A 27,345-nucleotide genomic window follows, 5' to 3' on the forward strand; every position below is an offset into this window, starting at 1 on the left:
TGTTTTCAGAACTTCCCCAAATGATTCCTTCTTCTCTGGGGATGGAGTTGGGCCTTTTCTTTTCCTAGGGCCCCCTTTTCTCTATTCGGGCAAGAAGAGGACTGCTCTCTGTTGGAGGATGTACTTAACTACAGAATGGTAGCACAGGGGAATGTAAAAGGTACTGGACAAAACACAGAGGAATGTAAAAGGTACTGGACAAACAGGCAGAAGACCTGTGTTCTACAGCTTTGGTGTGACCCAGTCAAGTTACTTACCTCAGTCTCCCCATGTGTAAAGATGAGGGAGTTGGCCTAGATAATTACTAAAATCCAGTTCAGAGCATATAAACCGTGGATAGTGAGATCTTACACAGGGGTACGGCATCTAAAATTGAATGAAAATGTAATTTTTTTTGGTATGTGCATTTTTATGGAAAGAGAGTTTATAGCCTTCATCAAAGTCTTAAGGGGGTTTGTGATACAGAATCTCTGGCTTCCTAGGATTTTTTTTTTTTGACGGAGTCTTGCTCTTGTAGCCCAGGCTGGAGTGCAATGGTGCGATTTTGGCCCACTGCAACCTCTACCTCCCGGGTTCAAGTGATTCTCCTGCCTCAGCCTCCCGAATAGCTGGGATTACAGTTGCCCACCATCACGCCCAGCTAATTCTTTGTATTTTTAGTAGAGACGTGGTTTCACCATGTTGGCCAGGCTGGTCTTGAACTCCTGACCTCAGGTGATCCACCCATCTCGGCCTCCCAAAGTGCTGGGATTACAGGTGTGAGCCACTGCACCCGGCCGATTTTCTTTTTCTTTTTCATTTTTTGACAGAACTGCTGGGCAATCTTGTTTCTCCTTTTGGGGTATCAAGTTGTAAGAATGTTGTGAGGAAGGCATTTGCAATAAGGAAACTAGGGTAATACACAAAGATAAGCAGAACTGAAAGATGGAAGCTACAGGAAGGAGTAAGAGACTGTGAGTAACTTGACAATCTTGTTTGTGCCCCTGGATCCAGCCATACCTGACACCCCTATACTTTTCAACTACATCAATCACTGGCTCTTTCCCCTTTAAGTATTTTCTCTCTCAATCACCTACAGAATGAATGATCGATGTGCTAATATTATTGGAAGGGTTCTTGCCATTTGCAAAATTATGAAGCTCAATTTAGAAAAGCAAAGTAGAAAGAGAAAAAGGGATGGGATGGGGGAAGAGCATTCCTCCTAGGCTTTTCTGAATCTCTGAAGAAAAATGTTTCATATTTTGCTCAGTGTCCTTTATTCTCTTTTCAAACTAGGGGCTTTCAGAGGCAGCAAAGACCTTAGAGTCAACTCCACCATTACACAGATGGGGAACCAAGATCCAGAGAGGGAAGTAAGTCTCTGCTCTTCATACAATAAATCAGTAGTAGGACTGAGACTAGAACTCAAGTTATCAACTCCAAAAAATGCTCCACCTTTCTGTGCGACCTTCCTCAGTGCTTTTTTCTAGGCAGGGTCACGAGTCAGCAGAGCTTGGGAGGGTTCTCGTGACTGACCCTGTGTGTTGCTGAGCCCCAAGGATCCGTATCTTATCCAGAAACGTCTGCAGTTTGGATGTCTTTTCAAGTTCTGTGGGCACAAGCAAACAATCAGTGGAGTGTTGGCCTGGGGACGCAAAGGGGAGGGGAAGGGAACCAGCCCCTCTCTCTCTGCCTGGGCTTCATCATCTCTCAGGAAACAGGCCCATTTAGGGGACTGGTGGGGGAACCCCAGCTGGGGTTGGGGTTCTAGGGATCAGGAACAAGCCAGACGTTGCTCAGTGTTGGTCACAGCAGGAAGGAGCCGCAGGAGGATTCAGATTCTGCTAAGAGTCAAAAGCAGGTAAGCAGGATTTATTAGGCAAGTCCAGGGCGTCACGTTCAGCCACAGGGCCAGATTGGTGCAGCCCCGTAGGTCAGTAACCGCAAAGGCATAAGTGGGACCTAGGGGAGCCAGCACTAATTGTCCTCAGGACGTGGTGAGAGCGGCTTTTCTGGGGTGGAGACTGGAGGGCACGGGAAAGGAAAACGAAGAAGGACCCTAAGACCTAGGACGGGGTCAAATCCGAAGCGGAAGGAAGAGGAAACGCAAGGCTCTGCCTGACGCTCGTCCACAAACCACTCAAAGTCGAACAGGAGAAATGACCTTTAATGTCGACTTTGTTTCCAACCCCACCAAAGTGCCATCCTTCAGTGAAGTACAAGGAGGGGCTTGAGAGGTACGAAGTCACGACACACACAACGCCCCCGGCTGCCTCCTGGGCACACACTCGCTCCGCCCCCACAGGGCGGCCCCACGCGCACACACACACAAGCGGAACACACGCACACCGCACAGACACACTCACGTGCACCCACGGTTAAATACAAGTAGAGAGGGACTCGTTTATATATACACAGAGGGAGAGAGAGGTAAATCCCGGCGGCGTCGGGTCCCCCAGGCTCTCAGCATGCTCGGCCCGGCTCTCCGCGTGGTACCTGGCACCCATGCCCCTGCCAGAAAAGCAGCTGCCCCTCTCCCCGGCCCTCCCCCCGGTTCCCCTTGGGGCGCGCGTCTACCCGGCGTGGCGTGGACGCTCCCCTCCCCCCTCCGCCCCGCCCTCCCCTCCCCCCCAACGATGTTTTCCTCCCCAGGGAAAGGAAGCTGCGCACGGGGGCCCTAAAACTGCCCGGGCGCCAGGGGCATGTTGCTTTTGAAGCCTGGCTGCCCGTTGGCCACGTCGGCCGCGGCCTCGCAGCCTCCGTTGCTGGCGCCGCCGTCGGTCCCGGGGCTCTCGGGCTCGGTCAGGAGCTTGAAGGTGAATAGCGGGCCCGAGTCGTGGCGGCCGCGGCGGCCGGGGGGCTCAGGCGCGGGCAGGCTCAGGAGGGCGCCGGGCGCCTTCCACTCGGGGAAGGCGCACAGCTCGACTGGCGGCTGCGCGCCGCGGCCCAGGTAGCCCGGGCTCGGCGAGGCCGAGGGCAGGGTCCGCTGGCTGCCGCTCAGGCAGCTGCCGCTGTCGTCCAGCGAGTCCTTGCGCGACTGCGAGCGCTCCAGCGAGCCGCCGCGCGTCCACGGCCGGTACGTGTAGGCGCAGCCTCCCAGGCGACGGCGGCGGCGGCGTCGGCGGCGGCCGCGGCACTGGCACCCGAGGATGCGCACGAAAGCGCGCTTGAACTCCTTGCTGGAGCATGGGTAGATGATGGGGTTGAGGCAGCTGTTGAAGTAGCCTAGCCAGAACACCACCTTGAACACGGCGTCGGGGGGCTTCAGGGTGGAGAACAAGGAGCCTGCAGTAGGGAGGGGGGTGGGCACGGGCAGAAAGACAGCAATTTGTGAGTAGTCAAGCTCTCGCCCCAATATGCTCCTCCTCAACATTGTCACCCCGCAGCGTTCCTGCCGCCAGGCCTTTCCCCGAGCCAGTTCCTCTGCCTGGAATACTTCCCTTTGCATTTCAAAATGAATGAATCCCACATTCATTTTTGGGGCCAGCCTCAATCACTTCGCCTTTGTCCATGAAACCTTTCTTGATCTAGTTAAACAGCATCTAAGCTCCTATAATTTCCTCCGGCAGCACTTGCCACCTTCAGTCTAAGTGATAACAATAATCGCCCACAATTGCACATCTCTTTGGGGTCAGGCACTGTGCTAGGTGCTTTCCCGATATTAGTTTATCCTTCACAAAACGTCATAAAGTAGATGCCGACTTATTTCCGTGGAAAACAGAAGGTGTATTAAAGACCTAAATGTGAAAGGTAACGTTTTAAAGGCAAAAGAGAACAACATAAAAGACTATTTTTTTTTGATCTAGGGGTGAAGAAAAACAATACTTCAAAAGGACGAATCATGAGGCGAGAATCTGAGAAGATATTTACAGTGACCAAAACAGTCAGGGGATTGATATTTAGAACATGTAAGGAACTCTTACAAATCAGCAAGAAAAAGTGTTCCCAGTAGAAACGTGGGCCATGGAAATTAGCAGGAAATTTACAAAATAGGAAACGCAAGGGCTAATGAACATATGAAAGGATAATCAAAATATTAGGCAGTCAAATAAAATAAAAACCGCAAAGAGGCCGAAGTGCAGTGACTCATGCCTGTAATCCCAGCACTTTGGGAGACCAAGGCAGGAGGATCACTTGAGCCCAAGGGATTGAGACCAGCCTGGGCAGTACAGGGGGACCCCGTCTCTACAAAAGAATTAAAGCATTAATCAGGCATGTTGGTGCGTGCCTGTAGTCCTAGCTACTTGGGAGGTTGAGGCAGGAGGATCCCTTGAGCCCAAGAGTTCAAGGCTGCAGTGAACTATGATCGTGGCACTGCACTCCAGCCTGGGTGTCAGAGCAAGACCCTGCCTCTAAAAAAACAATAACGAAAACGAAAACCACAAAGGGACATATCTGATAGGCTGGCAAAAATTAGGAAGCTGGATAGTTCCAAGTTCACACAGGGGTGTGGGGTGTGGGGACACGAGGAGCTTTGTGCATGGCTGGTGGGTGCACAGGCTGTACACACATCCTGGAGATGACTCTGGTAGCACTTGGTCTAATTAAGTATACATACACCTTGTGACCCAGCCATTTTGCTCCAGGATACTGATCTCTAATGAATTTTCACACAAGTCCATAAGGGTCCATATATGAGGGGGCTCATGGCAATATTGTTTGTAGTGACAGGAGGTGGGAGACAACCTGGAAGTCCCTCCCTGGGTAAAGTAGAATGGGGTAGATGCATTCTTAGATATTATGCAGCATTTAGAGGCCCAGGGTGGCATGTCCACATGACCACGTGGAAAGATCTGAAATACATGGTTCTTTGCGAAAAAAATAGGAAATAGAATGAGATTTATGACATAATACCATTTAAGTAGCTCACCAAACAACCACGTGCATTTTTCAAAAACACATTCAAATTAACAAAAACATATTAAAGACAGAATGCCTAGGGGTGGAGGCAGAGGGAAATGGGAATGGGAATAAAAGGAAATAAATCAATATAATAAGAGAGAGGCCTGGCATAGACTCATGATGATGAGACGTTATGAATAAGAAACATGATTAACTCACCCCTCTGAATTTGAGATCCCAAAACATTTTATGGCAATATTAAATTAAAAACAATTTCCATTTTAAATATGTCAGCTGAAACTTGGAGAGGTTAAATGACTTGCCCCAGGTCACACAGCATGCTTGTAATATATCTGGAATTTAAATTCTACTTGAATAAACATGTGGTTTTTTTTTAAAGATGCAATTAATAATACTCTGTGTAAAGATGAGAAAATAGAAAAATGCAAAAGGAAAAACTATTTTAAAAGCACATATAACTCCGCAGTGCCAAAATACGTATTTTGGTGTCTATACTTTCAGATATTTCCTCTTGTATATACAAATTTAAATATCTTAAAAAATGGAATACTTTCTAGAACATTTTGTACCTTCTAACCATAGCTCTGTCCCTGCCACCTGGCTTGTGGCGTATTTTGTATTCCCGACTTCTCAGACTGAGCTTCCCAAGGGCCTGGACTGTGGGATCATCACTGAATCTATTTGTTAAAAGAAGAGCCAACACTCTTAGAGCATATCTGAATGGGAGAGATCTTAGCAACTGCCAAGTCCAACCAGTTTGCAGGTGGAGAAACCAAGACCCAGAGAGTAGCTGGAAATCTCTGAGGTGGTTGGCACAGATGCCACAAGGATTCCCATCTTTGATTTTGGATTGCTCTTGCATTTCTTCTTTGTAGCATTTCACTTTCTTGATTATTTGAGATTTGGCCTGTTTCAAACCTCAGATAATCAAGAAGAAGAAATACAGGAGCCTGACTCCTAATTCTCTGCCCAGTAACTCAGTGGTGGCTGCTGGGGGGCAATGGCTGGGCTCCTGGTGCGGGAGTAAGTCAGCCAGGAGTTCAACTTAGAAAGAAGGTTATCCATACCTAGATGTAAGCGCCAAGTACTGACCTCTTTTCAGGTCAGAGGGGGCTACTTTCTAGGTTTGGTCTAGGTGAGACAAGGGAGGGCACTATCTTGTGGCCTGATTTGTGACAAGACTCACACCATTAGGTTTGGGTCTCACCATTGGAGCTATTCTTTTGGATTAAGACTCTGTACAGAAGGCCCCAGCTGAACTGCAACTATGGTGTATGAACACCTAGTATTCCCTGATGCGGGAAGTTGTCTCTGTCCACAGGGATGGGCTTATTTCTGTCACTGAGTCTGAAGAACATAGGAAACTGGCCTTGACAAAATGGGAAACTGGAGAATAAATTTTGGAGAGGGCCAGACATGGTGGCTCAAGTCTGTAATCCCAGCACTTTGGGAGGCCAAGGCAGGAGGATAGCCTGAGACCAGGAGTTTGAGACCAGTCGGGGCAACATAGTGAGATTCCCGTCTCTACAAAAAAGAAAATTTGGGGAAGAAGTAGAGTGAGGGAGGTAAAGTTTGGAAGCCTTGTGCATTACACAGGGATGAGTGTGTATACAGGCAGCACATTACTTTGCATGAGGACACACAGGGCCCAGGATGGAGGCTAGAGCCGTGGCCAAAGGTGGGATCCTGTAATCCCAGCACTTTGGAAGGCTAAGGTGGGCAGATCGCTTGAGACCAGGAGTTCGAGACCATCCTGGCCAACATGGCAAAACCATGGAAAGGATCTAGAACAAGAAAGCATGTTTGTTGAGGAAAAAATTGTAACTTTGTTTGGTGCCAACCCCATTGAAGGTGGTTGTGAAATAGGCAATAAATGGATTAATGGGGATGCAACCTGAGAAACTGGCTCTTTTAAGGGTTACACAAATATCAGTAATGCTAATAGCTAAGATTCATCATAGCCAGCATTTATCTTGTGTGTGTGCTCTGCAGGTCCTCTGCTAACTCTTCACACCACTAGCTTATTTAATAATTACAATCGGAAGGTACCAGTGAGGAAGGTTGGTCCCATTTTTTTGGATCAAGAGACCAGTATATGATAGTCATAGTTATTAAAATTTTTATATGTTCATTCATTTGTTCATTCATTCATCCATTCCACAAACACTAAGCTCCTGCGAAGTGCTAGGCATGAGGACAAGCTGTGGGAATGCAGAGATGAGTTTGGAGTGTGGTGTTGCACAATGGCAGCTAAGAGGCCATTCAACAGAACAAATGGAGCATTAGGAAGGGGGCATAAATTTCACTTTCCCCCTGTGTCCGCGTGGCGTACGTTTTTTGGTTGTTCTTCATGTTCATCACACTGGAAGCACCTTGTCAGGAACAATGATGGGCTAGATTTTTGCCTTTTTTCCTTACAATGTACCCTCCAAGGACCGTGGCCTTGAGAAGTGTTCAGCCAAAGGTGAGGGGGTGATGCCAACTTTTCTCATGGGCATTTACTGCCACATTTTGGGTTTGGGCTTGTTACACTGTTTATTCCTCTGAGAAGAAGCAGCCAAGGGCCATTCTTTGCCCTTGGCTGATTAGGCAGTGTGGTCAAGTGGCTGGAACCCAGAACTTGGGATGACACAGACCCGTATTGAAACCTCTCTTGAGTTATTGGCTGTTCAGCTTTAGAAGGGTTAATTAGCCATCTCAGCTTCCATTTTCCCATCTGTAAAATGGGGACAATATCTATGTCATAGAGTTACTGTGAATACATGAAAATATCCATGTAAAATACTTGACACAGAGTCTGGCATCTTGAAAATAATAAATAGTGACCATTTTCTAAATATACTTTATATCCTGGCCCATTCTTTTCCAGGAACTCAGCTCTCATTAGCCCCACCCAACTCAGATGGACTTATTTATTCTGCACCCCATAGAATTCATAAAAGCAGATCGTATTTTGTTATTTTATTATTTGCTTTTTCATGTTAAGCCATCCCAGGGCTGGCTGAATCCTAGTTCATCACCCGGACTGTAAATTCCTTCTGGAAAGGAGCTATATCTTCATTTCTTTTCTTTTCCCCTCAAGATTTGTATTTTTTTTTATTTCAAAAGTAATACATGCTGAATTTAAAAAATGCGTATTACAAAAAATCTGTTAAGTCTAGAGTAAAAATGCTCCACTTAAGCAGAAGGGATCAGAGTTAACAGTTTTATTTGGAATCCTTCCAGATTTTAAAAAATGGGGTCATACTCCACATACCTTTCCCCAAATTGCTCTCTTTGCTTAGAGTATGTAAAAGATATTTCCTTGTCAAAGTACGTGGTGCTATTTCACTTCTCTCCCCACCCCACAAGGGCTGCATTACATCCTACTGTCCGGATAGATGGTAGTTTTATTTAATGCCTTCTCTATAGCTGATTTCCAATTTTTGGCTATTATGGACCGCAGTGATGAAAAGCCACATTCATTCACTTTTTCATGCACATTTGGGTGTTTCTGTGCAATAAATTCCACATGAGGAATCACTGGGTCATTTCCACATTTAAGCCCTGACAGCCAGATTGCCTTTTGAACTGGTTGTACTAATTTACCCACCTATCAGCTGTGCCTGAATCTGACATTTTCCCCACAACTCCCCAGCTCTGGGCTCTTTCAGCCTTTTTAATCCTCACTTGTTTGGTAGGTGAACACTGATCTTGCCCTCTTGTTCCATTTGCACTTCATTTTATCTGGTCCTCCTGCAAAGGAGGGCACCCTGAACGAGTCCTCAGTGACTTCTGACAGGGAGTCCCCTTTTTTATTGGAATGGGACACCCTGGGATAGAATCCTGGCTGTGGCCATGTGACCTTGGGCCAGTTTCATACTGTCCCTAAGCCTTAGTTCCTCATCAGTAAGATGGGCTAATAATAGTACCGACCTCTCTGATTGTTGTGAAGATTAAGCAAGGTAAAAATATGTAGAGTCCTTATGAGCACTCTGGATCCCAGGTGTCTGTCACTCAGTCAACTCTGCATGAGTAGTAATTAACCAAATACTAATTATTGTCCCTGTAAATCCCTGATTGGGCTGGAAATCTAATTTTAGGAAACATATTTGGGACCTATTTTACTACATGTGTCATTTTGGGTGAACTGCTTTCCAATTTTGTGCCTGTTTTCCTTCTTTAATTGAGTGGTGTGAGCTGGGTCTTTTTCAGCCTTAAAATTCAGAGTTCTGGCTGGGTATGGTGGCTCACACCCGTAATCCAGCACTTTGGGAGGCCGAGGCGGGCAGATTACCTGAGGTCAGGAGTTTGAGACCAGCCTTGCCAACATGGTAAAACTCTGTCTTTACTAAACATACAAAAATTAGCCAGAATGCTCGCTTGAACCCAGGAGGTGGAAGTTGCAGTGAGCTGAGATTGCTCCATTGCTCTACAGCCTGGGCTGTCTCAAAAAAACAAAAAAAAAAACAACAACAACAACAAAAAATTAAGAGTCCTCATGAAGTCAGAGATCAAAGCCTTGCCCATCCCTGCTGGGGCGTGCCTGCTTCCCTAGACTCTCACCACAGCGGGGCAGTGTGGGTCAGGGACTGGACCGCCAGGCTGCCACAGATTGCAGAAATTTTTCGGCCCCCTCCTTTCTCCTTCTTCCTCTGCCAGCACGGTAGCTGCTGGGATTAGGGGGGTCCTGTTTGCTGCACTGGCCTGCCTTGGTGCAAACCAAGAAGCTGTCGTTAAGTAACAAGATGCTGAGCCTGTTAGGCGTGTAAGATGTGTGACAGGGATCGTTTCCCCTGGGCAGCCAAACAGACCTGTCACTGGAGGAGAGTGTGGTGGATGAAGCTGCCGGGAGAGGGGACTAAATACAACAGGAATTGTGGGTTCCTGGAAGGCCTGGACACACTGTGCTGGAAGTCAAGGCTGCGCTTGGCTCTTTAAAAATCCCACTAACCCCCTGTGCATGTTCCCGAGCCTGGCCCTGAGCCTGCCTCCACTTCCCTTGCTCATGGAATGTTCCTGATGCTCCTTGCTCTGCCTCTTGGAATCATGGCTCACCAGGCCTGGGAAGCCTCCTTCCTTAATGGAGGGTCAGTGAGCGTGAGGGGAGTGACTCACTCAAGGTCACTCACCTGGTGAATGGCAGAGTGGCCACCAAGACCTTTTCAAGTTGCCATTAATTTTCTTCAGCAAATATTTATTGAGGCAGTGGAGTTTAGTGGTTAAGGACCTGCTCAAACATCACCGGTAGGTAGATCTGGGTTCAAACCCTAGCCCTGGCATTCTCAGCTGGGTGACCTTGGAGAAGATCCTTAAGTTTGGTGAGGCTTGGTTTCCTGGAAAATGGGGAGGGTAATAATTCTTTTCTGTACAGATGAGGTGAACTCAGGCTTGGTAAGTACCTGGCACATTGAAAGCACTCAATAAGTATAGCTATGATGACTGCTTTGAGCGCTGCTACTATTACAACTGCCAGCACTGCTGTTACCACCAGTACCACTGCTACCAAGATGAGGAAGGGGGTGAAGAGGATGAGGTCTATGTGCTGTCTGGGGATTGAGACTTACCCTACTGCTCTTTCCAATACCAGCTGAATTATGGGCTACACGTGGTTCCTGAACCTGCTAAAATTGTGGGCAACATTCCTATATTTTCTTGGTGAGAGTCCATGGCTGTCATCATGGTCTCAAAGGGATCAGTAACCCTCAAAGGATTGAGACTCACCTATCCCAGGTCTAAAGCTTGCTAAGCATTCATTCTGCCACCTGGACCACCATTTACTTAGCACTTTTCTTTGCGTCAGTTAGCTTTTGGTATCTCAATTCTTTTGAAGGAAGCTTTCTATCACTATTTTAAAACTTGCATCATTTACTATAAATAAAACATCATGGTGGAGAAAATAAGATGAAGACAAAACAATGTTTGTACCTCCTGGATAGCTCCAGACTGTGGGGCCTGCTCCCTGTTTCTCAGAAAGGGAGATTAGCAGTGGTTGAGAGGTGCTGAAGACATTTTGGCCCTAAACTGAGAGGCACTCCTCTCTGAGGAGCCTAAAGGATTGAAAGAGAAGTGAACAGGGAACCACTTTGTCTCTGGAGAGCCCAGGACCTGGCACACGTAGTAGGTGCTGAATAGATACTTGCTCAGTGTGGACTGACTGAATATGTGACTCACAGTTTCTTGTGCTATCTCTAGATGTCATTTCAATCTTGCACACCCCCCAAATCCACAGTGAATTTTACCTGCTGTGTAGATGCAGCCCTGGGAAACCACATGTGGGAGGCATTTCTATTATTTTATTCTTTTTTTCTGGGGTGGGGTGGTGAGGGGAGGAGGGATAAATCGAGGAACAGATGTTGCCATGAGCCCACCCACGTCACTTAGTCTTTGAGTGCCCAAGGGCAATTTAGAGGGACTGAGAAGTGCAAGGATCAAAGGCTCACATTGAGCAGGATATACACAAGGAGAAACATTTCTTGGCTGGACATGGCCCCAGCAGGTCATCCTTAAGGTGCCATTCAACAAATCTGAACAGTAAACAATGAACAGTGGAGGTCTCAACCCTCCGTGAACCTCAGGGCCACTCATCAAAACCTCAGGGCATGTCTGTAGAATAGTAGCTACCATTTAACAAGCTCTGACTCTGTGCCAGGCGATGGGCTAAGTGCTTAACTGCTGCTGGGCCAGTTACTCCTTCAACAGCCACTGTTTCCAAGGCAGTCCCTCATGACTGTGCTCTAGAAGGCACCATTCATACTGTCATTTACAACAATTCTTGATGACTGTGTCCAACCTGCATTGCTGGCCTGGGGGCCATGATTCTTACACATGGGGGAACAGAAACTCAAATTTGATAGGTAAGTTGCCCGAGGCCACAGAGCTAGTAGGTAATAGAGTTAGAATTTAAATCCAGGCAGCTGTGACAGAGGCTCTTAATCACCACAATGCAGCTCATAGGAAAACAAAATATACATACTTATGTGTGTGGATATATATATATATATACAATGTATATATACTTTTTTTTGTTTATTCACTGCCAAGTCTCAACATAATGCTCATGTATAGAAAGGTCTGGGAGGGCGTGTACTGGAATGTCAACTGTGCTTATCTTTGAATGTGGGGGAATTATGGTGAATTTTCCTTCTCTGTGCTTTTCGGTGTTTTCCAAAATGTTCTCCATGAACACAAATTCCTTCTGTAACTGGGGAAAATCCAATGAATGTTATCTAAAAGCTAAAAGGCCAGGTGCAATGGCTCATGGCTATAATCCTAGGACTTTGGAAGGCTGAAGCAGGAGGACCGCATGAGTCCAGGAGTTTGAGAACAACCTGGGCAACACAGATGTTGTCTCAAAAAAAAAAAAAAAAAAGAAAGAAAGAAAAGAAAAAGAAGAAATAAAAGCTAAAAACCAAACAAGCCAAAAAGAAAAAAAAAATAGCCAGGTGTGGTGGCCCCCACACCTGTAGACCAGCTACTCGGGAGGCTGAGGTGGGAGGATTGCTTGAGCTCAGGAGGTTGAGGCTGAAGTGAGCTATGATTGCATCACTGCATTCCAGCCTGGGCAACAGAGTGAGACCTTGTCTCAAAAAAAAAAAAAAAAAAAAAAAAAAGCTGAAAAACAAGCCAAAAGATGCTGTGCATATTAGGTCCTTGTTATGTGCTGCCAACTTTTTTAGCTCCTATTTCCTTTAATCCCGACAACAGCTCCCTGAGCAGGGTGGGATTATCCCTATTTTACAGATGAAGAAATGGGTAGATGGCAGCACCAGGGCGAGGTCCCTCACAGGTGAGAGACAGGTTTAAAATGAAATGAGATGATTTGAGAGATTTGAAATGAAAATGAAATCTGATGATTTGAGAGGTATGAAATGAAATCAGATGGATGGCAGCACCACTCAGACAGATGGCAGCACCAGTCTGAGGTCCCTGAGAAAGACAGTTTTTAAATGAAATCTTTTGTTACTAAGCCCCCAGCAGCCGCCTCGTTAGTTCTTGATGTGCCTGTGGTCCCTTGTCCCTATCTCTTTATTGTGGGGCATAAATGGAGGAATCTTTTTATTCTTTACATATTCTTTTTTCTTTGAGACAGGGTCTCACTCTGTTGCACAGGCTGGAGCACAGTGGTGTGATCTTGGCTCACTGCAACTTCCACCTCCCAGGTTCAAGTGATTCTCCTGCCTCAGCTTCCTGAGTAGCTGGGACTATAGTGCGTGCCACCATGCCCGGCTAATTTTTGTATTTTTTGGTAGAGACAGGGTTTCGTCATGTTGACCAGGCTGGTCTTGAACTTCTAACCTCACCTTGGCCTCCCAAAGTGCTGACTTTACATATTCTTAAATCCATTGGCCTTCACTCAATATTGGCTGAAGAAATGAGGCAATGAGCGGGCTCAGAGACTGCAGTGTGGCGTGGGGACCTAAAGCATCGTTTATCTGGTCCACAAAATGCCAGCCATGGGCGGGGTGGTTTCTAACATGCCTCTGGGCCCTGACATTCTGGGACTCTGGGATTATAAATTTGATTTGATTTATTTCACAGTCAGTGTCAAACAAGCCAATGACCTCAGGGGAGTCAGTGGGTGGAGAAACTGTTTTGATGCTCTTGTAAATGGAGTGGAACTCCTTTGCAGTGTGGCTCTTATTAGGGGCATTTGGCTACACGGTCAGCCAAACCACATCTCCTCAGCTGAAACAATTTGGTCCAGTAAAAACTGGAAAAATTTACAATAGTTGCTGCTTCTTTCAGCACCAGCTGTGTAAAAGAAGGTTTCCTTGGATTTGGAAATTCCCTTCAAGGTTTTTCCATTTTTATTTGCCACTTAACCCTGGAATGAGATCATAAACTTGTCCAATGAATACAATATCTTTCGGCCAACAGAGCTGTGTTAAGTTTTAAAACAAATGCTGAAAACAATAATAACCAGAGCCACCTTTTGCAACAACTCCATTCCCAAACCAGTTATTAAGGTACCACATTTACAAACATTCTCTATTGTAATTCTCCAACAGCCCTGCTACTATGTATTTCATTTTGCAGAGGAGGAAATTAAGGCTTAAGAGGTTAACAAGGTCACATGCCCAGTATGTAGTGGACTGTAATTAAAATCCAATTTTGAAGTGTGGGTTTTTACTCGTTTAATAATAAGGAAAAGGAGAATTTCTCCCTTAACTGGGAACACTGAATTGTCAAAGCATTTTTTCTGAAACTAAAATGTGGCATTTATTCCTTTCGACCTTGGATTACAATTGCTTAGGTTTATATCTCATCTCCTCTGATTAGAGTGTGAATGACTAGAAAAGAGAGTTCATGTCTGACTCTTCTTTCTCTGCCCAAGGCCTACCTAGTACAGTGCCTGACACGCGAAAGGCACTCAGCCAACAGGTGTTGCATGAATCATAGTGATAAAAATAGTAAAACCAAAATACATTAGCCTCTGGCTATGCAAAATGAGGTTCATGGATAAGCAGCACCTGAGTGCTGGTTAGAAATGCAGACTCTCTGATCCAGTGCATCAGAATCTGCTTTTATTTTTTTTAAGAGCTAGGGTCTTGCTATGTTGCCCAGGCTGGCTCTGAACTTGCTATGTTGCCCAGGCCAGACTGGCCTTGATCGCTGGGTTCAAGCGATCCTCCTGCTTCAGCCTCCTGAGTAGTTGGAACTACAGGCAGGTGTCCCCATGTTCAGTTCAAAATCTACTTTTTAACAAGATCCTGAGGTGAGAAGTATTGCCTTAGCCCGCATTACAATTTTACTTTTAAGAACTGTTTTTGTGTGTATCTTGGGATTCATGGGTGAGCAAAGGCTGGGCTGAGAGCCACCTCACTATGGGGTTGACTCCCTTGGCCCCAATCCTCCAGTGACTCCTCTAGTTTATAGGATAAAGTTCAAACTGCTTAGGTTAGAATATAAGACCTATTCAACGTGGCTGCAACGGACTGATTCTCTGCAAGAGCATTGACTTTTCTGGCCCCTTTCCCTTTATTCATGCTGTCTGCACTGGTCTGAGATGCCCTTTTCTCTCCATCCTTTCCAGGCCTGGCTCCAATTCTTTCTTCTCATAACCACTTTCCTCTGAAGTGTGAAAGCAGAAGGAAGGAATGAACAGCCCGAGAAGACCCGCTAAGATCCAGATGACTTACACACCCGACCTATTAGTATTTTCATCTTCACAATAGGCATGAGGGTGCCTCGTGTAACGCCTTGGGTTCTGTAACTCCCAATTTACAAATGTGGAAATGGAAGCCATGAGTGTATGGAACTCACCCAATATGACACAGATATTAAGTGGTAGAGTTATGATTGAAACGCTAATCTTCCTGGCCTCAAATTAGTTTCCATAATATGCAATATTATTTCCAAACTCTGAGAATACTTCTAGGGTGGGGAAAGCCAGAACTAGGTACTTAGGTTTTTCGTAATGGTTTTTTTTTTACATTTTTAAAAATTTTATTAAAATTAATATTATTTTGCTTCTACAAATGACAACTCCTGGAAGTAATGATATCTTCACATATATTTTATCTGGCTATTAAAATGCAAGTATCTAGAAGCCAGGAATTTTGTGTCACTTTTAACTTGACAATACTGGTTAAGCAGATAATTCAGTGCCATGTAATTTCAGGGGCTCACAGTCCTGCTGAATCTCATCCATGGATGTCCAGGAAGTACACAGTCCCCAGATTAAGAGTCTCTGCTCTTCTCTCTACAGATGTCCATCTAACAGTTGAACTTATTTAAGGGTTTGTCTTTCTTGTTCACAAGCTCCTTAAGGCCAGGGTCAATCTTACTTGTCTTGGTTTCTCTAGCATCCAACACAGAGCTTGTGTTATAGTGAATGTGTAAAAATACTTGTTGAGAACATTACCTCCTTTTCATGTGCCTAACTCAGTATCGAGTTCATAATAGGTGCTGAATAAACGGTTGTTGCCTGTATTTGATTCCTTTCTCTTCTTTACTTACCTAAATGACATTCATGTGCCAACACCCAGCTCAGTTTCCATCTCCTCCCAAAATCCTTCCTGACTGCTCCAGACTTCTTCTTTTTGATTTACCATCAAAGAGAGTCCATAGTACATGGGTTAATATAAAATGCCATTGTTAGGGGGTGTGCCTCTTAACTCTTTGGGGACTGTAAAAGCTCCTTAAAGATGAGGTTTGTGTCTTGCCCTTCTAGCACAGGCCTGGGCATGCGGTCAGTGCCCATTGATTACCACTGATTAACTGATTGACCCATTCCAACTTCCAGAAGGGGAGCTACCTTTTGGCTTAAGCCCGGAGTTGAAAGCAGACGGGATGAAATGGTTTCTGCAGCACTAAGCTTCCATCTTTGATGCCAGACTGAATTTGTTCCATGCTTTGACCTCATTGGAAATAGTAATTTCCCTGCAGAACACTTTTAGAAACTGAGCATTGGTGGGACTTACCATGAAGAAGTGATAAAACTTTATAAAGGGTCATAAAAGAAGACATCTATAAATGAAGATACATAGATTGCTTTTGTATAGGAAGTCTCTATCCAAGATAACTTCCGTTTTCCCCAAATTTAATCTGAAAATTCAAAAGAGTCTAATTAAAATCCCAACAGGTTTTTGTTGTTGTTGTTGTGTGGAGAGCTAAATAATCCAAAACCAAATTTATGGAAGAATATGGAATTTGGAAGAATAACCATGAGAAAAATATCCAGATCAACGGACATAAAGAGGAATGGCAAGAGTGGGTATGAGGAAAATGGGTAAACTCAGCTCTATAAATATTAAAACCTATCATAGAATCATAGTAATTAAAAAAATCCTAGGGCAGGAAGTGCAGAAAAAGGCAGAAGAAAGATCAATGAAATTACATAGTTTAGAAAGAGAACCAAATATCCATGAGAATTTTATATGCCATTTCAATGCTTGTGGGAGAAAACAGACTGTAAGTGGTGGGAAAAAACAGACTGTAAGTTGGGGCAACAGGATAGCTATTTAAGAAAGAAATAAGGCTGGATCTCTACTTTATTTCTTACATTAAAATAAACTTAGATCCAATATCTTAAGTATAGAAAAATTGTTAGAAGAGGATATAGGTACATATCTATTAGAAGAGAATATAGGTACATATTTTTATAAGTATGAAATAGGAAAGACCATTTTAAGCACAGCTAAAAGTCCAGGATCTGTAAGTAAATGTATTGATGAATTTGTCTAGACATTTTTATAAGGCTGCAAACTTCAAAAACAAAAGAAGAGTTGAGGGAAATATGTGTAATTCAAATGACAGTAAAAGGAATGATATTTCTTTTCTTTTCTTTTTTCTTTCTTTTTGAGATAGGGTTTTGCTCTTGTTGCCCAGGCTGGAGTGCAATGGCGTGATCTTGGCTCACTGCAACCTTCGCCTCCCGGGTTCAAGTGATTCTCTGGCCTCAAGTTGCTGGGAATCCAGGCGCCTGCCACCATGCCAAGCTAATTTTTTGTATTTGTAGTAGAGACGAAGTTTCGCCATGTTGACCAGGCTTGTCTCGAACTCCTCACCTCAGGTGATCCGCCCGCCTTGGCCTCCCAAATTGCTGGGATTACAGGCATGAGCCTGGCCAAGGAATGATATTTCTAATACACAAAGCTCTCTTTCAAATAAATAAGAGAAAACTCAACAGAAAACTAAATCATACGAATAAACAAATAAGAAGAGTAAGTATAATTGACACCCAATGAATTAATGGAAAATATAAATTTTTTTTTTTTTTTTAGAGACAGAGTCTCTCACTCTATTGCCCAGATTGGAGCACAGTGGCATGATCTCAGCTCACTGCAGCCTCCACCTCCTGGGCTCAAGTGATCCTCCCACCTCAGCTTCCAGAGTTGCTGAACTACAGGTGCGCACCATGGCACCCAGCTAATTTTTGTATTTTTTTGGTAGAGATGGAGTTTCACCATGTTGCCCCAGCTGGTCTCGAACTCCTGGGCTCAAGTGATCTGCCCACTTCAGTCTTTCAAAGTGCTGGGATTATGGGAGTGAGCCACCATGCCTGGCCTGAAATTTCTTTACAAAATAAATAATGTAAATTAAAAAGCAGCAAAATAAGGCTGGTGACGGTGGCTTACACCTGTAATTCCAGCATTTTGGGAGGCCAAGGCGGGCGGATCACTTGAGGTCTGGAGTTTGAGACCAGCCTGACCAACATGGTGAAACCCCATCTCTACTAAAAATACAAAATTAGCTGGGCGTGGTGGTGCACGCCTGTAATCCCAACTACCTGAGAGGCTGAAGCAGGAGAATTGCTTGAACCTGGGAGGTGGAGGTGGCAGTGAGCCGAGATTGCACCATTGCACTCCAGCCTGGGTGACAGAGCGAGACCCTGTCTCAGGAAAAAAAAAGCAAAATATTAAAATATTTTAGGTATATTTTTGTGGAAGATATTTTAAAAAGTGCTTATGCTCAATTTGGCAAGTGTGTGGGAAAACAGACATTGTCATACATTCTGGGCGGAGATGTAAATTTTGGGTGGAAAACTGACATTATCTAATGAAATTAAAATGAGCATGCCTTTTGATCTAAGTATTTGACATTCAGGAATTTAGCCTACATAAGTATTCTTGAAAGAGACCAAAGATGAAGGTATAAAAAATTGCAGTAATGCTTTCCACAAATAGGGAATAATTTAAATTTTTAACAATAGGGGATTGTGAAATAAACCATGTAGCATTTACATAATGAAAAACCATACATTTATTAAAATGGTAAGCTGTCAACAATGGGATGATGTCCATAACGAAATTAAGTAGCAAAAAAGCAAATTTCAGGAAAGAATGCTTAGAATGCTTTGGATTTCTATTAAAAAAAACCTCTGTGTGTGTGTTTTGGTATACTTACAGCCAACAAAAAAATAAAATTTGGAAATCTGGGTGAGTATACACCAAACTGTTCATAGCTGTTATCTCTGGAATGTGTTTATGTGAACATTTTCACTTTGTATTTAAAATTCTTTTTGCAATGAACATTTTTGTTGTTTGTTTGCTTTGAAAAAGGTCTCCCCCTGTCATCCAGGCTGGAGTGCAGTGATGTGATCATAGTTTGCTGCAGCCTCAAACTCCTGGGCTCAAGCGATTCTCCTGCCTCAGTCTTCTGAGTAGCTGGGACTACTCAGTGTCACCAGGCCTGGCCAACTGAAAACTTTTTTGTAGAGATGGGATCTCCCCTATGTTGCCCAGGCTGGTCTCAAAACCTTGGGCTCAAGTGATCCTCCTGCCTCAGCCTCCCAAAATGCTGGGATTACACGCAGGAGCCATTATGCCTGGCCTAAAATATTTCTTTGGTAATCAGAGACAGAGAGAGAGAGAGAGAGAAAGAGAGAGAGAGACAGAGAGAGAAAGAGAAAGATTGAGGGAGAGACAAAGGTCAAAAATATAGGGATGGGAAAAGAGCTAGAAGAGGGCTAGTAGCTGGTAGACCTTCAAGCTGGGTTATGGCCTTTCTGGGCTCCAGTTTCTCCATGTACAAAACAAGGGGGTTGCATTAGCTACCAGGGCCCCCTCCTTCTCTGACTCTTAGCCTTGTGTTCAGCCTTTAGAGGTAGAATGGAAATTAGGGAAAAAGGTGCAGGTATTTCTCCAGCCAGAGTTTCTTTGAGCCTAGGACAAACAGGACACACAACAGTGGATCCTTCCTTCCTAAGCAGTAGATGAACCTGCCGGCTGGCAGAGAGGCACAGGTGTCTTAGGATGAAAGGCTCTACAAGAGAACAGGGACAATTTCCAGCCTTGGGGAATCACATGGTAAAACACTGAGATTGGGCCACTTAGGCCATTAGGCTCCATGCAGTCCCTTTCATCTCTCCTCTCAGCAGCTGTTCGCTGATTTCCCTGCCCTCTTCTTTCTGACTCATCCCTTTGTTCTGTCCTTTGGCTGGTGGGCATCAAAACTTTTCCTGCATCCAAACTGATATGGGAGGTTAAGGTTATGTCTGGACCCCTGGATGGCTCTGTGTCACCTCTCGCTTGTTTGGCTCAGTCTGGGACACATTCCTCCCTGAGGAGGCCACATCTGGGACTCATACCTTCTTTGACACCCGCAGCCCTCAGGACTTCTCCAATACAGAGTGAATGATGCTGGCACACCATCTCCAGGGTGTCTTGTCTTCTCACCAGAGCCCTTTCTTGTCTTTCTGTATCCTGAAGGCTAAGCACATTGCCTGGCATCATAAATATTGTATAATTAAATGATTAGTCTTTGCTGCTGAATGCATGCCACTCTCCAGGTTCCAGCAAGATGAACCCTTATCTTGCTTCTCAGTCTAGGTCTACCGGCATGCCATAAATGACCCCGAAATTCCAGCCCTCGAAGACTCCTTACAGCGGGGAAACCTTCCAGGTAGCAGTACAACTTGAAGATGTCCTGTAGGACACCCAGCTGGGTGGGCTTACTGTGGCCATACAAGAATGTTTTCTGAGAATCTCAATGATAAAAGGTCTGAATGTGTTCAGTATTATTGCCTGTGCTGGCTACATATGGTAGCCTGGATGCCAGGTGGAGGAGGCCTTCCTACTCCTTGAAAGTTAGGTGAGATTATCCCCCGTATCCCTTTCCCATAACCCTGGAAGTTCAAAGCCCTCCCTTGGAGTGTCCTGATTCCTGTTGTGGGGCAAGGACACTACCTTCCTTGTGGCCTCTCCTGACTCATGGGCTCCATTTCCCTTGGTGGCCTCCTCTGTTTGCACCACACAGAGGCAATGATTCCATAAGAGAAAAATCGCCCATACCAAGTGCAATGGAGTGATTGTCCTCCTAAAATCCATTTGTTGAAGTCCTATTCTGCCATGTGATGTTATCAGGAGGTGGGGCCTTTGGGAGGTAATTAGGTCACGAGGGTGGAGCCGTCATGAATGGGATTCATACCCTTATAAAAGAGACCCCAGAGAGCTTCCTCCCCATCTTTCTCCCATGTAAGGCCACAACAGGAAGGCATCTGTCTGCAACTCGGAAGAGAGCCCTCACCAGAACCTGACCATACCAGCACCCTGATCTCGGACTTCCAGCCTCCAGAACTGTGAGGAATAAATTTCTGTTGTTGATAAGCCACCTGGTCTAAGGTATCTTGTTACAGCAGCCAGAGCTGATTCAGACACCAAGCATGGAGGAGAAATATTGATGCAGATTTCCCTGACCCCCTCCTTGTCCATTCCCATCTCTGCTCCTCTCCATTTCCCTCCCAGTTTGCTCCAGGAGTTCCAAATTCATATAAATGTCTTTTGTCACTTTTCTTATGTCTCTTTTCAGGCGAGGATTTCTGTCCTGTCTTCTGGCGGCTTTGGTGTCAGCCTTGTTGACAGGCAGCCGGGGAGAGAGAGTTGGGAATGGTGATGGTAGAAAATAGCTTTCATTTTCTTTCTTTTTTTTTTTCACCAGCTCTTTTCACATAGATAAATGCTCCATTCTCAATTTGGCATAGGTTCTGGACTATCGCCCTCAGCAGGAGGTCCCCGAGCTTCGCTCCCCTTCACAGCAAGTCTGTATTGAACATCTCTTAGATGCCTGCATTTGATCAAGGAGATTAACACTGATTCAGGAAGCAAGCAGATTTCACTAATTATTCAGTCCTCACAAGCCTATGAGGTGGGTATAATTATTAGCCCATTTTATAGATGAAACAATGACAGCTCAGCCTGATTAAGGAATTTGCTCAAGATTACACAGTGGTAGAGACAGGCTTCAATTTGAGGCCTGACCCAGAGCTACTGGCCCTTCCACACCCCAGTGCTGATTGCCACAGACTGGAGACTTGTGACTCCCTTGGAACATTCAGTGTGGGGGTGTCTAGAAGAAGATGGGGAGATGCTGGTTACACGCAGGGTTGGAGAGATGTGTGGTGGGGATAGTTTGGAAAGGAGGCATTGTTTGACATTGCCACTATCTTTTTTTTTATTTTTTATTTTTCTGAGACAGTCTTATTCTGTTGCCCAGGCTAGAGTGCAGTGGCATGATTGGCTCATTGCAACCTCCGCCTCCCAGGTTTAAGTGATTCTCCTGCCTCAGTCTCCCGAGTAGCTGCAAACTCCGCCTCCTAGGTTCAACTGATTCTCCTGCCTTAGTCTCCCAAGTAGCTGGGATTACAGGTGTGCACTATCACTCCCAGCTAATTTTGTATTTTTAGTAGAGATGGGGTTTTGCCATCTTGGCCAGGCTAGTCTCGAATTTCCGACCTCAGGTGATCCACCTGCCTTGGCCTCCCAAAGTGCTGGGATTACAGATGTGAGCCACCACACCCAGTTCTTGACATTGTCATTTTCAAAGAATGTTCCTATAAAAGTGATTCCATATTCACATGTTTTGAGGACATAGGAGCTGGAAGGGCAGGAAATAGCATATCCTCTGCGTAACTGCAACAGAGCAAGTGTGTTTTGGAAAGCCTGTAACGTAAGAAGGTTATTCAGCTCTTGAGAGGGGAGGCCTGGCTTCTTACACAGTGTCCTGATTACAGAGAAGGTGGAGAATGTGTGCTGATTCTCACAATAATTAGAAATTGACTCTGTCTTTATGACAAAATTCAAAGAAAAATACAGAAGATGGTGGGGATCTGAATTTTATAACAATAACAATGACAATAAGAGTAGTTATCATGTACAGAGAGCTTATAGGTGGCAAGCACTGTAATAACCCCTAACATGCACCTCTCATTCATACCCAAAACAATTCTATGTGGGAGATGCAATTAACTGCCCCCATTTTACAGATGTTGAAATCGACACTCATAAGAGAAGTAATTTGCTCAGTCATGGAGCTATCTCAGTACGACCCATGAGCTCCTGCTCTCCCACATGCTGCTGTTTTAACCTGGTGAGCCAGGCCACTTGAAAGCCAAGGACAGTAGTTTCCCCATTATCCACACTTTCGCCATCCATGCTTTCAGTTACTTGAGGTCAACTGCAGTCCAAAAATATTACATACAATAAGATGTTTTGAGAGAGCAAGTGAGACCACATTCAGATAGCTTTTATTACAGTATATTGTTACAATCATTCTATTTTATTATTATTATTCTTAATCTCATACTGTGCCTAATTAATAAATTAAGCTTTATTGTAGATATGTGTGCACAGGAAAAACATAGTGTATATAGGGTTAGGTACTATCTATGGTTTTAGGCATCCCCTGGGGTCTTGAAACATATCCCCCAAGAATAAGAAGGGCCTCCTGTACCAAAAGGCAATTTAAGAAAGTGTAGCAGATTACACAGGGGACTGGAAAGTGCAGGGGATAAGCGTTTGACTGTGAATACACTAGCTTTCAGATGACTCATTTTCCCAGCCAAATCCAGGAGAAACTATAGTAATTTAGAATTGAAAAGTCATCCTTTTGCCATCTCCAGACCTTGTGAAAGTAAGTTCTGGGCCTCCAAGAAGGTGGAGGGAGAAGAGATGCCTAACTCACAAATCCTTCCATGATCTGTGGATGAGCAATGCCAAGAACAAAAGTGAGAGGCTAGAGCAAAGAGTGAGTTTTCAAAGGATAGAAAATATAAGTAGGGATGAAAAGATAGAACTAAGCCAGACAATAAAAGGGCACAACAGCCCTTGTTCCCCTCACCACTCTGCTCCATATTTCTGACTAGGATGAGGTGGTTTTGTGCACAGTGAGACCCCAAAGGTGGCTATGGGTGGGTAGCCAGGCCAGGGCAGCTCAGGTTCCAGCCCAAGGAGCAGACTGCATTCTTTGCCCCTGTCTCACAGTGGTCTGGTCTATCCATCCAGACTGTGCTAAATTCTCCACTAGGGGCTCTCTGCTCCTCCCGTTCGACAGACAGTGGCATCTTCTTGTGCATTGCCAGCCGCATCCCCGAGACACCATGGTGAAGGTGAAGGCTGGAGTCAACGGATTTGGACGTGTTGGGCATCTGCTCACCAGGGCGGCTTTTGACTCTAGTAAAGTGGATATTGTGGCCATTAATGACCCTTTATTGACCTCAACTACATGGTTTACATGTTCAAGTATGATTCCACCCATGGCAAATTCCACGGCACTGTCAAGGCTGAGAAAGGGAAGCTTGTCATCAATGGAAATCCCATCACCATCTTCCAGGAGCAAGATCCCTCCAAAATCAAATAGGGCGATGCTGGCGCTGAATATGTTGTGAAGTCCACCAGCGTCTTTCACCATGGAGGAGGCTGGGGCTGACTTGCAGGGAGGAGCTAAAAGGGTGATCATTTCTGCCCCCTCTGCTGACGCCCCCATGTTCGTGATGGGCATGAACCACAAGAAGTATGACAACAGACTCAATATCATCAACTATGCCTCCTGCACCACCAACTGCTTAGTGCCCCTGGGCAAGGTCATCCATGACAACTTTGGTATTGTGGGAAGATTCAAGAACACAGTCCACGCCATCACTGCCATCCAGAAGATTGTGGATGGCCTCTCTGGGAAACTGTGGTGTGACGGCTGCGGGGTTCTCTAGAACGTCACCTCTGCCTCTACTGGCACTGACAAGGCTGTGGGCAGGGGTCATCTCTAAGCTGAACAAGAAGCTCACTGACATGGGCTTCTGTGTCCCCATCACCAATGTGTCAGTCATGGACCTCACCTGCCATCTGGAAAATCCTGCCAAATATGATGACATCAAGAAGGTGGGGAAGTGAGCATCAGAGGGCCCCCCAAAGGGCATCTGGGGCAACACTGAGCACCAGGTTTTCTCCTCCGACTTCAACAGAGACACCCACTCCTCCACCTTTGATGCTGGGGCCGGCATTGCCCTCAATGACCATTTTGTCAAGCTCATTTCCTGGTATGACAATGAATTTGGCTACAGAAACAGGGTGGTGGACCTCATGGCCCACATGGCCTCCAAGGAGTAACACTCCTGGACAACCAGCCCCAGCGAGAGCATGGGAGGAAGAGAGAAGCCCTCACTGATGGGGAGTCCCTGCCACACTCAGTCCCCCACGACACTGAGACTCTCCCCTCCTGATAGTTTCCATACAGACCCCCTGAAGAAGGAGGGGCCTAGGGAGCCCCACCTTGTCATGTACTATCAATAAAGTCCCCTGTGCTCAGCCAAAAAAAGAAAAAATTCTCCACTAGGGTCACCCAAAAGGGCAGATCACTTAAGCTTGCTAATTCCTCTGTCCATCTCCTTCCTTGCAAGCTGGAACCAGATGTTTCACCCCTAATCCTGAAATGTCACTGAGCCTCAATGGATTATTACAAAAAACTTCCCTGATGGATCATTGCAAAAAACTGCCCCATTCCTCCCAGGGAGCACGTGCTCTGGTCAAGGAGGGCTCACAGAAAGATCTGCCTGGCACAACAGCATTCAGAGCAGATGGACAGGCGAGGCCCTGGACCTCACTCTCTCTTCCCTGCTTGCCCTGATCCACTGCTTGTGACAGGAGGGGAGTGGGTAGGGTTGGTGGAGGTTTGACTTATCTGGGACGAGGCTTTGCAAGCCATAAAGGAGCAGGATGCAACGGGAGATAATGAAAAACGCCAGCGTGTGAAGAAGTGCATTTGGCAAGAGAATCCAATACTTATTCTTCTGAGGTTGCTGAAGTGCACAAATGGAGGCAAGGCTGGTGCCGGCCGGTCCATCTGCTCTGAGATCTTGCTGATCTTAGTGGAGGACAGCATGACCTCAGGAGAGAGTCTTGACCTAGTACCTCCTACCACATGGCAAATACACTGTTATAGTGCCTGGGTGTTTCATTCCAGTGTCTCCTGATCCGGTTCCTTATGCTTCAGGATTGTTTAAAAGAACAATCTGGCAAGACCAGCATTTGAAGAATGGGTGTATTAGTCCTGCTTTTAATTTTAGTTTTCATGTTATTGATGCATCAATCGTCTGGCAAGCCCAGAAGTTCTTAATGGTGTTTGTGAGCCACTGAAAAATAAAAGGTTATTTGATGTGCATATGTACATTTTCTGCATAGCTGTTTCACAGCTTCCCTCAGATTTTCAAAAGCGCCCAGGTACCAAAAAAAGGTAAGAGCCATTGATTTAGAGAAAATCACTGTTTTGATCAAGAACCATGTTGCATGCATGCTCTAAAAGCGTGAAAGAGCTATCAGAAGACTGGGCTTCATTTTTCCCTAATGAACAATACAAATTGAGTAGTACCCCATGTTGGTGATGATGTGAGTGAATGGGCATTCATACATTGAGGGTGGGAGTATAAATTGGAATATGCTTTCTGGAGGGTAATTGAGTAAGGTGATTCAAAAGCCTTACAGTTTTACATATTTAGTTTTCCTGAAATTACAATTTTAAGAATTTGTCTTAGTGGTTAAGTGTGCTAGCTCTGCAGTCAGGCTGACTTGAATTAAATTTTAACATCACTACTTATTATCTATGTCACTGTGGGCAAGTTACTTAACCTCTCTCTAGGACTCAGTTCCCTCATCTATAAAATGGAGATAATGTTATTTATCCATAGGATTCTTGGAAGAGTTAAATGAGATAATACATGTAAAACACTTAGTACAGTATCTGAGACAAAAAAAATACTCAATAAATGTTATTATTCTTTAGATACAAGGATTTTATTGGCACATTATTTATCATTATTTATCATAACTAAAAACAACCCCAAATATTCAACATAAGTGAATGGCTTAATGACACATACAATTCAACCAGTAAAAATTAACTAAGTGAATATGATTAGAAACGTGTTCATAATACGTCAAGAGACAAAGAATAGGTTACGAAATAGTACATTTGATATGCCATAGAAAAATGGCTGAATAAATATGTTTTCAACATTTCAGTGGTTATGTTTAAGGGGTGGCTTTTTATTATCTTTTTTTTGTTTTTCTGATTCTTTTAAATTTTCTACAATGAAAACATGTGTATAACTTCTTGTAATAAAACGTAACTAACCCAATAAAAGTTACTTTTTGAAAACATGATGACTGATCTCTGTTGAAAAACGCTTTGTGGCTTTGAATCATCATTTCTGTGAAGGTTCCTTTCTTCATGTTGAAATGAGAGTTATATTTTCTTTCCTTGTTGAGATACCAGGAAACTCAAATGAAAGGGTGAGCATAAAGTGCTTTGTGAAGGGCAGTGCATAGCATGTGTGAAAAGGCCCAGCTTCTTAACCTGTGGAGCTTTCACAAAATAATCTGTGCTGTAATGCAGGAGGACTCTGGAAGCCCTGTTGTCCAGACTTGGAGAACATGCCTCCAGCCCTGGGTCAAAGGCCTGTTATGATTAACTCTAGGGAACTGGTATGGATTGAGGATGAAGGTACAGAGACTTTCAGCTGTGAAAATTGGTCTGCAGTCAGGATTCCAAGTTTAATCTCTGTGAAACCGATGGGCCAGTGTGGCCATGCTTACTAATTAGACAGCAGCAGTGTAATTGATCAAATCAATTCCCTTCATGACGCAAAGCCAAAGAATCCAGGGACAGCTTGAGCTTGGAAGAGCTTGCAGAAAGCCAGAGAATGTGAATCCCTCTCCCAGAGATGTGAACGTGGTTCATCAAAATTTTTGTGCTAATTGCTGTCTCCTTTCTCAATAACGGATAATATGGTGATGCAATGTAGCTCCCGTG

General features: G+C 44.8%; 1 protein-coding gene and 1 pseudogene across 1 annotated transcript in view; one reads left to right on the forward strand and one right to left on the reverse strand.

Annotated features, from left to right (window-relative positions):
- Nucleotides 1-2,128: 2,128 nt before the first annotated feature.
- Nucleotides 2,129-27,345, reverse strand: part of ADRA1B (adrenoceptor alpha 1B) — a 56,148-nt gene continuing 30,931 nt past the window's right edge. Inside the window, exon 2 of the mRNA XM_030822510.1 lies at nucleotides 2,129-3,264. Within this exon, the coding sequence (XP_030678370.1) occupies nucleotides 2,657-3,264 (608 nt within the window). The 3' untranslated portion in view covers nucleotides 2,129-2,656. The remainder of the gene's footprint in view (nucleotides 3,265-27,345) is intronic.
- Nucleotides 23,642-24,647, forward strand: LOC100579610 (annotated as a pseudogene).

This window comes from Nomascus leucogenys, chromosome 2, assembly GCF_006542625.1.
Source record: "Nomascus leucogenys isolate Asia chromosome 2, Asia_NLE_v1, whole genome shotgun sequence".
Classification (NCBI taxonomy): domain Eukaryota; kingdom Metazoa; phylum Chordata; class Mammalia; order Primates; family Hylobatidae; genus Nomascus; species Nomascus leucogenys.